Source organism: Thunnus maccoyii, chromosome 23 (genome assembly GCF_910596095.1).
Source record: "Thunnus maccoyii chromosome 23, fThuMac1.1, whole genome shotgun sequence".
NCBI lineage: Eukaryota > Metazoa > Chordata > Actinopteri > Scombriformes > Scombridae > Thunnus > Thunnus maccoyii.
In genome coordinates, this window is record NC_056555.1 from 1,097,629 (window position 1) to 1,114,641 (window position 17,013).

General features: G+C 40.7%; 1 protein-coding gene across 1 annotated transcript; it reads right to left on the reverse strand.

Annotated features, from left to right (window-relative positions):
* Positions 1–1,689: 1,689 nt before the first annotated feature.
* mkrn1 (makorin, ring finger protein, 1) lies at positions 1,690–15,961 on the reverse strand. The gene is made up of 8 exons (XM_042403670.1): positions 15,658–15,961; positions 14,823–14,954; positions 8,868–9,049; positions 6,225–6,448; positions 5,915–6,129; positions 3,763–3,873; positions 3,118–3,262; positions 1,690–1,944 (listed from the first exon to the last, which is right to left on the reverse strand). Exons 1-8 carry the CDS (start codon positions 15,729–15,731, stop codon positions 1,732–1,734), a joined length of 1,296 nt encoding a protein of 431 aa, XP_042259604.1. The 5' UTR covers positions 15,732–15,961; the 3' UTR covers positions 1,690–1,731.
* Positions 15,962–17,013: the final 1,052 nt, after the last annotated feature.

The following is a 17,013-nucleotide window of genomic DNA, read 5'->3' on the forward strand; positions in this document are numbered from 1 at the left end:
GAGTCAGTGGACGAGTGTCTCTGCAGCACGGCTTAATATGCATTAATATGAGTCACTAAAGCCCACAGAGAGCAGTGAATCTACACTTCACACCGGTGGGAAATGATTATCTGCACTGTAAGTCTGCTGAAGAGTGTTCAACTCTTTAGCCTGGTTCTGAGGAAGGTCTTGCCTTCTGGTACCACAGGTGTTCCTGGATACTGAGATTCAGGAAGGATGATTTTGAGGGGGGGGGGGGGGGGGGGGGGGGGGTTAAGCAGTATTGAGGATCTTTTTTTGTCTATTTGAATGAAGTAGCAGTTTGCTGATGTATGAGGCCAATTTGATTTTTACACAAAACTACAGGAGAATGGATTACAGAGAGAAAAGCTGACATGACATTTCACTTATCAATTCATTCTTCATTCAAAAGGCAGTATGTTTCCAAGACTACTTGAATAGGAGTGTGTGTGTGTGTGTGTGTGTGAGTGAGAGGAAGGTGGGGGTCACTTAGGTTTAGCCCTGATCCAGGACCGTCATACAATCCATCACAGTCCTGGATCTCCCTCCCTGTAACTCTGACACTTCAGTCACTGAGCAGCTCATCAAATCTTATAAAAATTAAAATGTGGGGAAAAGGAAATTCTGTCTTAAAAGAGCTTTATCAATAAATTATTTTCACAAGTCGGAGTTGAGGCGATTCACCCGGAGGAAGTCTCATGCTCTGTGGGCTCAATATGGAAGCGTGAGGAGTTTCAGCGTATGTGCTCAGTATAAAACTTTTGGAATAAATGGAGCCATACTGAAAGAGTATCTTGTTCTCTTAATTCATCCATATTGGCTTTAATGAAAGAGACCTTTCCTGGTCAGAAGAAATGTTACTGCATCATTTATTTCCACCTTATGTGTTGCCAAGAAGATTTCCTGAGCTACTAAGTGACTGAAACATCCTGATCAGGGTCAGATCCTACATGAGTTTCACTGAGTGGGCTTTGATGGACAGTTTGTGCTCCAAAATGATGTAAATGCCACATGAATGGCTTTTTAACCCTGAAAAAAAAAAAAAAAAGCAACTACAGAATTCTGGGGAACACAGTAAATACTTTTCAGTACAACATGAAGATGGTGTGGTAAATGGTAAATATGGTAAATTTATTAAACATCAGCACAATATATTGGCGATCAGCGACTTTAATAAAGAAAAAAAAAAAAAAAAAAAAAAAAAAGAATTTCTGGCATTCAAAAACCGTATGTAAAATCTTACAACATGCCCATCACGATCACAGTAAATGGTGCTGAGTAAGTTCAAGTGCATCCTCAGAGTCTCAGAAGTATGTACAAACACCTGGGTAGATGATAAACAAGTCAAACCCACACCCACAAATAAACTTGACAATGTTTATTAGCAATATTTGAAGTAAGTTATAATTTTAGTTAAATCTTATATTGAGTTCTTTTTGTCATTTTGTTATTTTTCCTTTTAACAAGAACCGCACAAGGATAGACTCACAAGGATAGATGTCTAGAAAATGTTTAGCACGAGCGCACTGACTTGTTGGGATTTTTTTTTGTTTTTTTTTTTAAGTTCATTTAATGGCCTGCTTAAAGGCACTGCCACAATACAGGGGGTGGGGAAAAGCTACTGTCCATCACTCGCACAAGACAGTCCATTCTAGTGTCTAGTATACGTGGGGGGATGGGGGGAGGGGGTGAGGGGGGGGGGGGGGGGGGGGGGTTAGTGGGTGGGATCTGCTATAGGTAAATCTCATAGAAATCGTCCAGCTCCTCGTGAAACAAGTCCCATTCATCCTCTGAATCTGTCACCTCGTCGTCGGTTCCCGCGGCGAGCAGCATGAGGAGCATCTCGCTCAGCTCAAACGTCACCATCTCCTCGTCCTCGTTGTCAAAGGAATCGGTGCTTTCCCGCTCGTCAAAGATGTCCCACAGTGGTGTTCGCCTCGAGTTCTGGGGCAACGAAGAGAAGGAGTTTTATTTTAAGACAAGAAATGTATTCTGGGGAAAATAACTAATAGAGCTGTCAGGCTCACGGTGCCTTTGTAAAGCCTGGTCTATATATAGAAGTCCATTTCTTCCAGGAAGAGAGAAATAATAAGAATTTTGACTTGATCTCTTATAAAAGGCCACATTTTTAAATCATTTTGACTTACCATCAAAGTTTTTTAATTTTTTTTTATTTTATTAAATCATTCCTAACTTTTAATTTTTATTACCTGTCAGAATGAGGCTTCTATATCTGACTCCAGGGGTGGACAATTTGTCAAAACATTTTTAGCTACCGTTTCTGAGGAATGGAAAGTGTAAAAAATAGAACCTGCTGAGTGATGAGAAAGATAGAAACCCTTGAACAATGTCATGAAGGCTCATTAGTTTTAACGGATTTTTTACTGTAAGTATTTAAAAAAATGTTCATGTTCCCACACATGAGAAAGTTGTTGCTCCAACAAGACACAAAGAGGTCCTTCTGCAATGAGAAACACTTGTTCTTTGTACATAAAGTGAAAACCAGAGATGAGCTACTGATGCTGTATAAATACAATAAATAGCTAAACTAGTTTATGAATCATTTTCTCTGGGCCTTTCTGTTATTGATGATCTTATTCAAATTTCACCAGTTTAAATCATCTAATTGAACGCAGATACATTTCCTGGTATATTTTGTTAAATACAGAAATTGAGCCCTGATATTAACGCAGGTCCATACATTAGTCCTGTCACACTACTACCTTTATATACTTTAAAATACTATTCACAGACTCAGTCAACACATAAACAACTCGCTACTCTCAGCAAATACAGAACATTTCAGTAAGGTAATAATAAGCATGGTTACTGCTTTACATCTCAGACTCTGCCTGTTCTTACTCTTACTACTGTCCACATCCAGCAGGGGGTGCTACAGTTGAGGTGTTCTTAAGGTTGTAGCAACAGCTACCACAAGGAAGGATGTTGTTGAATGAACACAAACATTCTGAGATAAACAGTGTTGGCTTTTGAAAACGCTGGCTATTATAATACAAACTGTGAAATCTTGGTAGCAACAATACTAATGTATTTATTAGTACAAATACTAATGTATTTTTAGTTGGGGTATATGCTGGTGAAAGTGTTAATTGTTACCCGGCTCCTGCTGTTGGATCCAGTCTGCCTTCGCTGTGGCTGAGCTTCCTCCAGCCGCCCATCAGGAAAAGCGTGCTTATAGAAGCAATTTGAGCCGAAAGGGCATGTTCCACGACCCTCGTCAAAGTATCGACACGGTTTACTCCTGGAGAGGAAAGACAAAAGGGAAAGCAGAGAATACATACAGCAAGTTAGAACACATAAATACACCAGAGGAATGGAGCAACATTGATTGATTCTTGGATGATAGACGTTTTGTCAGTGGAGCTTTTCATTATTTAAAAAGACAAAAAAAGTCAGTGTTTCAGAGTAAAGATATGCACAGGACAGTTTCTTAAATCCTGCATCCGCCCACTCCCACAGATTCACATCCCACTCCTAAGATGATTCTCATACAACCACACAGCAACAGCTTTCTACTCCAAACCTGCAGGGAAAATAATGGACTTTTATTTGCTGATACTCAAGTGTTTAACAGGCCAGCTTTAGTAGACCAGTTTTAAAAGAAGCCAGACAGAAAATAAGTCTTATTAAATGCCTTTAAAAAGTAAAGAAATATCTGCTTTATCTTTGGTGAAAACTACAGTTGTTGTGTCCTCGTTTCTCTAATGACTTGTTTCACTGTAACAGTTAGTGCAGTTGTACCCCATGCCGTCCTTGTATTTCTGGATGAGTTTCTGCTTGTCGTCTTTATCTTCAACCCAGTACTCGCTTGGGATGACAAAGTTGGATGTGATTCGACACTCTGGGCAAGATCTGCAAGCAAACAGGAAGTGGTGGAAAGAGTCATAGATAGGTAGGCACACTTAACTGACTGACATATGACTAACATAAGGCCGTATTCAGACCAAATCAGGTGGTGCGGTGTAAAGCTGCAGGGTTGAGCGGAGGTGTGTGTGGGGGGGTGTGGGTGTGTTTATTTGTGCTCTAGAACGTATCCGCTGTGAAACATTTAGAAAATAACGTTTCACTGATCTGATTCACCGGCTTTCTCTCTACCAGCACTCCCTCTTTTCATTCACTCTTTAGCTCACTCGACCACAGCTGCTCTCTCTCGTCTTTTTTATAACAAGTCAGGAAGCAGACAGCACAGTCTACTCTACTTTTAACATTATCAAATGAAGAGAAATGTCCTCTCCTCATCCTAGTAATGTCTTTGTACTCCCTCATGGCAGAGTTTACAGCTCTGATCCATCTGATCTCCAGCTGTGATTGGCCACCGCAGCCTTTAGCCACAGTGACGTCGGGTTGCGTTTCTCCAAAAGTTGACTCTGGCTCAACTTTCCGGTTGCAGTCCGGTGCGGCACCATAGCCGCCAAAACGGCTGCAGACGAAATGCACTACCCCCATTCAAATGAATGGGATGACTGGCGTTTTGATTTGGTGTGAATACGGCCTAAAAGATGAGTTACGTGGTCTCTAGGATTGAGCCAGGATGGCATCCTGACCTGGTTGTGAAATGATTTTGAAGCCTCAGCTGTATATCAAATGTTGTACATTTGTTAAATACTGCATGAGATTTTATTTTAGAATGTGTAGAAAAAATGTATAGATGCAGCAAAAGAATGAAATAACAAGACACCACGAAGAGAGGAAAGACTAATCTCTTACTGACATGCACATTTCTAAACTTCAGTGTCACTCACAGTGTAGGAACTTTGAGTGTTGAGTTTAGCACACTCTGCTTTTGTTTTTGTCCCCTCACACTTTGATTGATATTTACAAAAGCAGCCTGTTTTTTCCTCATAGTCTTTGTCTTTGGTTAACCTGACTCCGTATCAACATTTTCTTTAGACATTCTCATCTTTTTTTCCCCCAAAGCAAAAAAAAAAAATCTACATATTACCAAACTTGAAAACAAATTGAAAAGCATGTGAAGTACTGGAGGCTGCTTTGGAATTCTTTTCAAAAGTATTTAAATTTGATCAAAATTTACTAAGAGAAAGTTGAATTCCAAAGTTTAAAATAGAATCAAAAAAGGAGATGAAAAATCTGCTTAGTTGGAAGAGAAAAATGTTTCCTTGAATATGGAGACAGTCCAATGTCATGCTGACATGATCTTGACTCGGTTGATCTGCATATCTTATGTATATCTCAAATGATGTATTTGCTTGTCTTACACGCTTAACTCTGTCTCTTATTTCAAATCAGAGCAGACAAGCAAACACAGTCTGTCTTCCAGCACAGATGGAAGAAATCTTTCTCTGCAACTTCCTGCACAGATGATTTATAAATAGCAATATGATGTAAAAGGAATAAAAAGTCCTTCATGTATTCATTATGAGTCCTGTAGATTGAAACTGAAACATCATCACCTTAATACAACTGATGGGACCGTTACAGATAGCAGTGCTGAGATGATTAGTCCATGTATGGATCTTGATTAATCAAGAAGATTCATCAATGGAAACTTTGATAGTTCATTCCTGTTTAAAACATTTATTGAGAAGACATATCAGATGTTTGCTGGTTAAAGCTTATCAGTGATTCTGTCAACTAGCTCAAAATGAAAAAAATTCTACACCATGTTGTCACATGGACCAGCTAACTTATGATGGACATTTCTAATTAGTTTTGATGTTCTACGCACAAAAACAAAATACAAATATTTGCTGATCTCCTGAGGAACATCTACCAGAGACAAGCATTTAAGATCATTTACCATGAAGTCCTAGAGTGATGGAAGCAACTATTTACTGGGTATCCCATTGAAAAAACTCCTTCCCTTCCCAAACCCTGATAGAACAGCCTGTCCTCCTTCCCTCATTTAAAAACAAACCATCTATGAGTGACTCACTTAATGATTTTGCTTTCAAACTGCTTGGCACTCCTCCACTTGCGAATGCATTTTAGACAGTAGCAGTGGCTGCAGTTGGAGAGGATGCCAAACCGGCGCTCGCTCGGGTTGGCCTTCTCAAACACCACCTCCATACACACGCCGCACATCATGTCCTTGCTGCGTTGGATGGCGAATGAAATCTCCATGTCTTTCTCATGGGCCTCGATGCATGCCTATAGGAGACAGAGCGTTCTGTGAGTGAATGCGGACCCTCCAGCTACACACCCTGTGGTTCCTGGACGGCATGATAGTGTGTCAAAACGGTTACCTTTGTGTGCTCTGAGCGCTGATTGTTGTCAGTGGGATGGAGCACCTGCAGGCCGCACATGTCACACACGTCGCCGTGGAGATAGGCGCAGTTGAGACCGTACCGGCACTCTCCGACGGCAGCATACGGACAAAGCTGCTTCCTCAACTCTTTGTTGTCCTGTGTTGTGTCACTGTCCAACTCCTCGATGAGAGGAGCAGAGCTCTCTGCCTTCACTGGCTCAGCTGATACAAACAATCCAGCAGCAGAGAGGAAAACATTTAGACACTTGTTTTGTGTCAGCTGAAACAAACTCCAGCCTCACTGTGAGTATGCTTACTCTGGCCCCACAACCATTCATATGAGAATCTGATGTGAGGACAAACCTTCCCCACCTGAACAACAAGTTGTTTTAAATTGTACAGACTCAAAATGTTATTTATTTGTTCACAAAAAACAAACAACCAACAATAACTATGATGAAGTGATGACTCATTTACAGGAAAAATCTCTGTTCTGCATTTTGGGACAACCCTCATCTGCACAATCACTCAGGCAACAGCTGACACGTGTGGGGCCAAAACAAGGAAAAACAAACAAACAAACAAACAAAAAACCTCCACACATGCTGGAAACGTAAAAAACATAGGTCTTTATAGTTACAGTGTTCATACCAAAAGCACCACTGTAAATAAATCTATTTAGGTTTCAATCCTTGAATTTCAAATTCAGCTCAATCTTAATAAAACAGTAGCTATAAGTGGTATTAAATATATATTGTGATAATCATTGATAGATATGAAAAAAAATATGATGACAATATTTTTGGCCATGTCGCTCACAACTAAACTGAACTGACTTTTCATTTGATCTTGACACTACATGAAAGTGGAGCTTGGCATCATTATGGCCTCTTGCACACCTGTCAGGTTCACTTGATACGGACAAAGACAAAAAAAAAAAATACATTGTTGTCTTTGAATTTGTGTCTGTTTTGTGTTCACACTAACTTACAAACAAACCAAGAGGAATACACATGAATGATCACTTGAAGGAGAACAGAGAACCTCCTTTTCAGCTGCTCTTGGTTTGGGCTGTTTGGCTAGAACGACACAGCAGCCTAACAAACGGGCCAATCACACAGCGGCCCTGTTTACACCTGGCATTAACGTGTTTCTCCACATCCGTCCAGTGACCGCTTGTGATCGGATCTCATTTTCCCCCCACTCTATATGCAAATAAACAAGCACATCATTTCTGTTTGCAAAGACTGAATTCGTTGTTGTTTTAAAGCGGTGGGAGGACTGGTATGCTGGGTGCATTTACACATGAGGCACAGCAGCGTAACTTCATTGATTATTTAAATATCCCAACATGCCGACAGGATCGGTCAGGATCTAATGTTAATTGATGTTCTGTGTTCCACACGTGCAAAGGGTCAGCTGTTTCACACAGACAGTCCAGGTTCATACAGTGAAATGATTGTGAGTAAAGCAGCCGTCCTCCTGATAAATCCTGAGCTCATTATGTCGAGCAGCGCAGCAAAAATAAAAACTGTAGATATCAACTTGACAGGACAGAGGAAACTATTGAGACAGACAAGCGGACAAGACAATAGAGGACGTGAGTTGAGTAGGCGGTCCTTCAGTGTGGCCCAGGATGCATTGCATTTACACTGCTAAAAGAATGTGGCCACATGCAGCCCTGACCTGTGGTCTGAGTGATCGGATCTCAATGCGTCCTCGATGCATCTTTGGTGCATTCACACCTGCACTTAGAGCTGTTCACTTGTGATCAGATTGATGCAAATGTGTGTGCACATCTAGGATTATCAATTCATTTGAGGGGAGTCAGGTGTTTCAATCAATGGGATGACAATCACATGTGAGTCTGGGAGGCCCTGGCTTATTCAAAGAAGAGAAATCTGGGTCTTCACTATCAAAGTCTGAGCTTCACAACACAGGTTTGTGGAAGTGTGTCATGGCTCAAACAAAGGAGATTTCTGAGGACCTTAGGAGAGTTGTTGATACTCAGCGGGCTGGAAAGAGTTACAAAACCATTTCTGAAGAGTTTGGAGTCCACCAGTGGACTGTCAGGCAGAATATGTACAAATGGAGGACATTCAACACCACTGGGACCCTCCCCAGGAGTGGTCGAACAACAAAAATCACACCAAGAGCAGGTGTGTAATAGTCCAGGAGGCCACGATGGACTCCAGGGTAACATCTAGGAAACTGAAGGTCTCTCTTGCAGTGGCTAATGTCAATGTTAATGAGTCCACCATCAGGAGAACATTGAACATCAATGGTGTGTATGGCAGAGCGAGCTGATGTGATGGGCTGATAAACAGGTATCAGAAATGTTTGGTTGAAGTTATTGCTGTAAAAGGGGGTCACAGCAGTTACTGAAAGCAAGGGTTCACGTACTTTTGCCTCCCACAAATATGTGAGATTGGATCATTTTCCACAAAAAATAAATGATAAGTTTAATGTTTTTGTCTCATTTTTAGCTCATGTTTATGCAGAAAGGGGAAATTCTAAAGGGTTCACAAACTTTCAAGCAGCACTGTATAACGTTATGAAGGACCAGCCCCATCATAAAAGTTGGTAAATCTTATGGTTATGTTGAAAATCGAATTTGATTTCATCACTGCTGGTCACTCACCCCGTCCGCAGTACGGCTGTCCTGGGACAAACTCAGCAGCATTCACCCAGTCTTGCGCCCCTGGGCCCGGTGTTGGCCCACTGGGTTCTGGGTCTGACTGACCAGCCAGCGAGGCGGAGGGCAGCGGCAGCGTCTGGGTTGTTGGCAGCTCCTCATGCTTCGCTGGTTTACAGTGTTCAAACCTGAAGAAGCACAAACGGTCAGGACGGTTACAGTACAAGGAGACTGTACTAACGCACCAAACTTCTACCATTCCAGCACTACACCAACCAAGGTTCATGATGTGCCGAATAGAACACCGGCGACTTGCAGTTACGAGCTCACTGAAGTCTTTGGAATACAAGGTAAAATGGGTGTTTGGCTCTCTTGTCTGCTGAGGTGGGTTTAGTTACTTAGTTTATTGTAAATATGCCCCCTCTCTATGGGAGAAATGAATCATGTAAATATGGGAGAAGGAGATTTAGAGCCAGAAGAGAGAAGACAGAGACAGAGAGAAGAAAGAAATAATAAGTAGCAATGTTGTTTAGTATGTAGGCCTATAAGAATGAAATATATGCAAGATAAATACAGAGAAATATTGATGAGAATAAAAAAAAAAAACATCTTACATTTCTGTTAGACTTTAATGTCTGGGAGAAGCATCAGACATGAGTCAGATTGTTTGATTCTAAAAGGTTAAATAGATGACTCTGTTCAGCCTCTGGAAACTGTTCCATCAGTAAGAATGTCAGGGGTCAGTGTAAAACTTAAAACGTAGACTGATGTGTAAATGTGGAGAGACACAATAGATCTCTGGCACCTGTTCAGTGTTTGTGCCAATGACCCTGTTATTTATAGTACAATGGGCCTGAAGTCTACACGACCTTCACTAGAACTGTACACTGTTTTAGTTTTGATAAAACATCTGTCAAAGTGAACACCGTGGTCTGCTGCTTCTGCTTCATAAAGAATATTTGGGTCGTCTTTCTTCTCCTGTAAATAATAAGCATGTAACTGGAATGTAAACTTGCATTTCCCCCCTGCTGAGCTCTTTATAGGTCTCTAATTGTGCAGGGGATTATAAAGAACGGTCACATTCACAACCTGGAAGACAGATAGTGTATCCTTCAGCAGTCATGCTCTAAACATTAGGGACACAGAGTGATGTTACATCATTTAGTAGAGGAAAGAACCCAACAGATAATGTCTTTAGTATCCAACAATACTGAAACTAGTACAGAATCATCCACAAATACCATCAGCCAGGGTCTTCTCCCCTACCACTCCTTCAGTTTAAAGAGCTAAAGGAAATAAATTCATGCTACTTGCGGTGATCACGTACTTTATTTTCAATGAAAATGATCATATTTTAATGAGTAAATCACAGTGCTGAGCCAGTTTTGAGGATATATTTGGGATCAACAGCTGGGATAAGGAGCCTCACACATGTGGGATGAAAACAGGCCATGTTGAGGATAGACTCTCGCCTAGATAGGAAAAACACACACTAAAGAGCTATCACTGTAGATGTGTTTTATATGACAATATTGATATACATCATGATGGCGAGTTGGAGCGATGGTATGGATAATAACCAGACCAGAATCCAGCAAAATGAATACTTGACAAAAAGTAACACTAAATCATACAAAAACCTCGACAGGAAATATAGTAAATCTAATAAATATTGCCATAAAACAACATCGATTTCCATCATTGTGCACAATAATTATGATTAAAAGGTATAGATAACAGTATTAATGGTATGGCAAAATGTATGCTGTCTCATGCTATAAATCACACAACCCTAACTCACAAAGAGTCATCCATGTTTTCCATCCATGATTTTATTTTTTTTTTTTTAAATATATAGGCTAATATGTTTGAGTTTTCACCATTTTATGAAAACAAACAAAAACAAATGATTTATATACAACATATGTGCTTGAGCTTTGAAGCTAAAGAATCTGTTGTCTTGTTTTTCCTCTCATTGTACAAAACATTCAGTTAGCAGCTTGTCATTTTCAGTCCGTGTTGACCATCACATTCACCGTCTAAATGACAAACACGGCGGGCAGCAGATGACGTCAGCTGCTGCTCATAATTAAGTTAATTGTGTGAGTAGCTTGACAACAGGTCACAACTAAACTATTGGCTGCTGTCTGGTTCAAGTGCTCCCTGCGAGCCAGTGTCTTATCCAGATATGGACTGTTTTTGTGACGGGACATTAGTTTCAACCGCAACCAACAGAGTGGTCAAAGTAAGAAGCCAACTTTCTGTCATGTCACATTCAGAAAGCTGTGTGCGGACGCAGTAGTTGACACGCTTGTACTGGCTTTTCTAACGAGTCAGTACATACTGTAACAATCTGGTAAAAACACAAGCTGCATGTTGGTGTCAATCCAGCCGTGTTGCCTGTGAGGACACAGCAGATATTCTGTTTGGAGTATAGTGTGACAGTGTTAACAGGAGGTTGGGGGGGATTAGGGGTCCAGTAAGGGTCTGGATGGTACAGGATCTCCACTACAAAGCAAGTCCTTTTAAGCTGGACCATAAAAACTAAAAGAGCCCAATCCATAGATCAGTCATAGGCTGACATTAGCCTATCACAGATACATTGCTATAGGCATATATGTTGTCCAATATACATATATATATTTTAAGTTAAACAGGCAGACGTTTATGTATATTTGGTCCTTTTTCTTAATTCTAGTTGAATATATACATACATATGTATTAATAGTTAACTTCTCAGTGAAGTTTACTCTTTCAGTGCATGGATGTCATTTTATACAATAAAGTTTATTGTTAAGCTATAAAATATCATGTCTCCATTACATCTCTTTGTCACAAGTGTGTGATAACCACATTTAAGGGATCACTACAAAAAATGTGTGTTTATTTATATATAACATTATTGGTTGATATAGCCATATTGGATTTTTTTTAAATCACCAATATCAGTAGCAGCCCCAAATATCCAGTATCAGTCCAGCCTTCATTTCATTTGTCATTGTGAAATATTTTTGTCTTGGAGGTTTGTGTGGTCAGACATCAGAGATTTTCTACACTTCATTGCTCCGTTATACTCAGTTATATCCACAGTGCTGCAAACGTTGACAGAAACTCACAAGAATGTGCGTCTGACCATCATCTTTAGGTTGAATAAATACAGCGTAAACATGGAGGAAGTCTGAGGTTTGCCTTAATCAGTGAACGGAGGGAATTAAGAATTAAAGCCTGTCTACTTCTAAAGCCAGTTACTTTACTCCATCACACAGGGTCCGTTTGTTTTTGTCCGCCAGCTCTTTGCTTATGCACAGTTTGTCATGTGATGTTTGTCACAAACTTGTCATTTGTTGATTCAACTTGGGAGAAATTAGGAAGTACTTAGATGCAGCTGATCTCTCTGCTGATACAAATAGAGAATCATTGAAAGAATGACATTTCCTAAATGTAGAAATCTAAATCACAATAATAATAATACTAATATGATTAATGGCACAGCCTTCATGACTGTATATCCTCCACATGGAGCTGTCTGTTAGAGTGTCCTCAGTACAGAAAACAAGTCAACTCTTTAGCTACGATACAGCATGACTCACAGGCCATGACAAGTCTGTGCACACAGACATACAAGAGGAAGACCTGCCCTGACTCTCTACCAGCCTCCTCCATGATGGCCAACTCCATCACAACACACAGTTAACCAGTCTGTTCCCAGAAAGCCACTGGAGCACTGGGTGAGTAAGGATGGGAGGGGGGGGGGCTGCTGGAGCCATGCATACATAAATGAGAGAGAAGGGTGCTGCAGCAGAGTGAACCTGGGGAACCCAGCAACAGCAGAGGAGGAGGAGGAGGGGGGGGCAGCTCAGAGAAAGAGAACAGGAGGGAAACAGAGAGCGTTATGCAATTGCCATGCAGGCTGCAGTGCACTCGGTCTGGCCCTGGGGGCTGCAGGAGAGAGAGAGAGAGAGAGAGAGAGACACAGAGACGGAGCGAGAGAGTGAGACAGAGCCCACCACAATAGACAGGGCCCAGAGAATTCAACCATAATAAACCCCCACAGCGAGAGCCTTTCTCTGGACTCTTAATACAGGGGGGTTGCAGAGCCCCACGGGGTCACAGAAATAATGAGGACACCCTCCTTACTGCAGCTCCATCACAAGGATGGAGGAATGTGACTTATTAACACAACAACAACAACAACAACAACAGCAACAGCAGCAACAGCAGCTCAGTGTTATATACTCTCAACTACAGGCTTCCTACAGGCAGTAGAGCAGGAGAACTGATCTAGTATGAGAGTAATCAATGCGTGGCTGGTACTGCTGGGGTGCTCCTCCACTGTGTCTATAACTATATGGATGCTCCTGAAGCCAGACATCAAGCAGACACTGTCTGTACGAGCTGGCTGCTGCTGCTGTCTGGCTACATTCAAGCTTGATAACAGACCGGGAGCCTAATCTGCTTCTCAAAAGGACCATACCACTGCATGTTAAAGCCCTTTACAACAGATGTATACTGATGACCATTTCTCAAAGCACGCTGCAGGGTTTGGCTTTTTTTTTTTTAAGAAAGCCACTGATTGACATTCATTCATGTCTATTGGGAAAAAGCAGCTTGCTGAGATAAGTTGCTTCTACTAGGAAATCCGTCAGTGTACATTGTGAAATGAACAGAAAACAGCGGCTGCAAGACAAGCAGGGAAAAGACTCAAGACACAATAATAAGCTTAATGATGAATAATTGAGAAAAGATATGTTTTGAAGGAGGTACTCCAGACCATTTATAGCCAGGTTATGTCTTTGAAAACCTGAAGCTATTTGATAAAAATGTGTTAGCATAATGTAATGTGGATTTAAATTTCATTTGAATGTGTAACTGAACGCAACGGTGGGAAATCATATGATTAACTTCCAAATTATATTGAAGGAGCCGCCACCACCTTCACGTTTCCCCCTTATCTTTGAGGGAATAAAGACAGCATATGGAAAAAGAAGAGTGTGACGTGATTTTCATTGATTTCATTCTGATTACTAAGTTAACCAATTTTCAAGTCTCTACTATCTCATTTTTTATAAAAAAAAAAAGGGGAATGGAAATAAAAAGTGATAAATACCACAGCATGCTTTAAAAAGCCTCAGCAATAACGATTGGTCCATGAACAGATAATAATCAACAATTGTGATAATTCATTAGACATTCAAGTTGATTTTTAATAATTCCTCAAATGAGAATATTTACTGGTTTTCTTTATTATTTATATATATATAAATAATATATGAGAGGGGATGAGAGGGAGATTTTTTTTATATCAAATTGGAGATGAATCTGTCATTAAAGTAGTTAGTTGGAGCCCTAAAGTCATGCAAAGACAAAACACAACAGAAAATTTGTCCAAAAGAATATTCTCATATTCAAACACAATCAGCCAAGTGTCCATGTGCGGACTGGAGTTGTCATCCTTTGTTAGCTCAACAAAAGGCCATGGAAGGAAGCTTATACCGGCTGGTATACTGAACACGCACTAGCCCACAAACACTCAGGACAAAACATGAATGAATATTTTTAAAATACATGATTTCATCCTCCAGAGCTGCTACAGGGCCACTGGGTCTAGTTCCTGGAAGCTATGTGGAGGTGCCACAGACACACAGAACAACAACATGTTGAAATTAGAAAGCAGCAGTCTCAGGTGTCAGATCCACTTGAGGAGCAGACTGCAACACTTCTGAGAGGCCCCTGCCAGCAAAGCTGCTGTGCTGTCACTTGGCTGAGAACACAGCCAGTTTTAGAAAGGAAGTTCAACTGACAACTGGGAGCGATTTTAAAGATGTGGCAGCTGACTTTCAACATGGCAGCTGAATACAAACATGCAAGCATTTTTAAAAAAGTACATCTACAGTAAACTCATTTTTGTATTTGGCATAAATTCCCATATTATAACAACTTTGATTTTAGTTTAGTCTTTACCTGCAACGGTCCCCAAACACACAGTTTCCCTTCTGAAAGAACTTGCAAATCATGGCTGCAGGTTTGCTGTTGGTCAGATCATGGGAATATCGACAGTTGTCTCCTTCTTTGCAAAGACCATGCATGAAATATCTGGAAATACAAAAGAGGACGAAAGTTCAGTAACATTAGTAAGTGGTGTGTTTACAGCCATAGGTTGAGTATGCTATCATTTAAATGGTAAATATGAATTCCTTTTCAAAGCCGCATGTCAGAGTTCACGTTGTAGATTTAGAAAGCAGAAAAACAATCCGCGAGTTGTTAGTCAGGTAACTGAATGTCGTCTTTCACTTTCACTGTTCACGCCTTCAAGCTGATCTTAGCACGACAAACAAATCAACCCATAACGTCAGCTAATGAAGTCTGGATGTGGCAACTAGCAGGTGATGTGACTGTAATGACGTTCAAACTCAGCAACCAGGAAAACTCGCTAGATATAACGTTGGTTAGTTTTAAAGAGAAAGTGTGTTGAGTGTCTCTGTACAGCTAGTTAACATTAGCGTAATTGTTTTATCACTTTGCTTTATGACAGTTGTTTTGTTTTGTGTTGTGTATTGTCTGTTAATGCTAGCCGGGTTAACAGCTCATAACATAGCAAGCAAACTGGCCGCTAACGTAGCGAAGCGGTCTCTATGTGACTGAACATAACAACACAGGAGTCCACAGCTAGCTAGCCGAGCCTCACAAGTCGCTGTTGTCAGCCGTTCGCCAGCCGCCGAACCACCGCTGTTTTGACATCAAACGATAGGCAATATCACCATCTTCGATATTTTAATACAGGTTCGTCTTGTCTTACCTGCAGGTTACGTGTTTGGTCCAACCTCCCGTTACTGATGAAGCCGCTGTAGACGCTGCTGCTGCCTCCGCCATTGCTGTTTATGTTGAGAAGCTACAGCCGGATGTTCCGGACAGCTCCGCTCCTGCTCGGCTTGTTCCGCGTATGTACGGTTCAAGTCGGAATTTACCGAAAACATACCGCTGCGCTCTGTCCACTGCGAGGCACCATTGCCACACACACACACAAACACACACTCCTACAATAACATAAGAAAATATTAAAGAATCTCCAAGCTAAGTAAAATCTGCGTCAATCGGAGTGAATTAAATCCACGTTATTTTTCCTTGAAATCACCAGTTACTTCTAAATTGCGTAGCATTGTGTGACATATGGCTCCCGCTGCAATATAGCTACTGTAGTCTATATGCAATACACTAAAAGAAGTGCAACATCCCTTTGTATTCTCGAAATTTCACCCCAATGGTTTTATTTGTAAGTTTCATTTTTGCATTTTTAAGTAATCTGTAAAAATCTATTTCTGACCCCTCATAGAGTGTGTGTGTGTGTGTGTGTGTGTGTGTGTGTGTGTGTGTGTGTGTGTGTGTCTGTGTGTGAGAGACACCATTACCAACAATGAATTTATGTACAAGTATTGCCTGTGTTATATGTGTGTTATAGATGTTATAGAGCTCTGTTGTTCCAAAAACTATTAAAAACATATAAAGAGCCACACTATTGCACTGGGTGACATGTTCCTTCATTACCATGAACATACACATTGTAGTTTTATTGAGAATCAACTAAATGCAGTTTTATTGTGCATATCTGGGAACACAGTTCAGTGTTTGCACTACTGAGAGGAATAAACTACACTGACCATGTTGCTGTCCACTCCCCGGATCCAGGGCTGTAGCTGGAGGGTTTAATCATCTTAAGAAGAGTTTATATTGAATCAATAAACACATGAAAAAACTACTAACTTCCTTTGGCCAATGTCATTTAAATCCCACACCCTGAGTTTGTAAGTGTGGCAGTGGTGGCCTAAAAGCTGAAAATGCAGCCCTTGCCCCTCCCTCATTACCACCACTGAGGTGCCATTAAGCAAGGCCTTAGTAAAACTTCCCGGAATCAATCAAGATGACAACAACAACAACAACAACAATGACAATAAAACACCACACAATGGACTGATAATACTGATAAAAAGTGAGCAAGTGTGTGATTTGTGTGTGATTTGTGCCGCTATATTCTTGAGAACTGACCTTAACTGACCCCCAAAGGTAAGAAAAAAAATTATATTTATATTTTCATCACCATTGCTGTAAATATAAACCATTTGGTGCAGAAAAACTTTACAAACCTGTGCCAAATGTT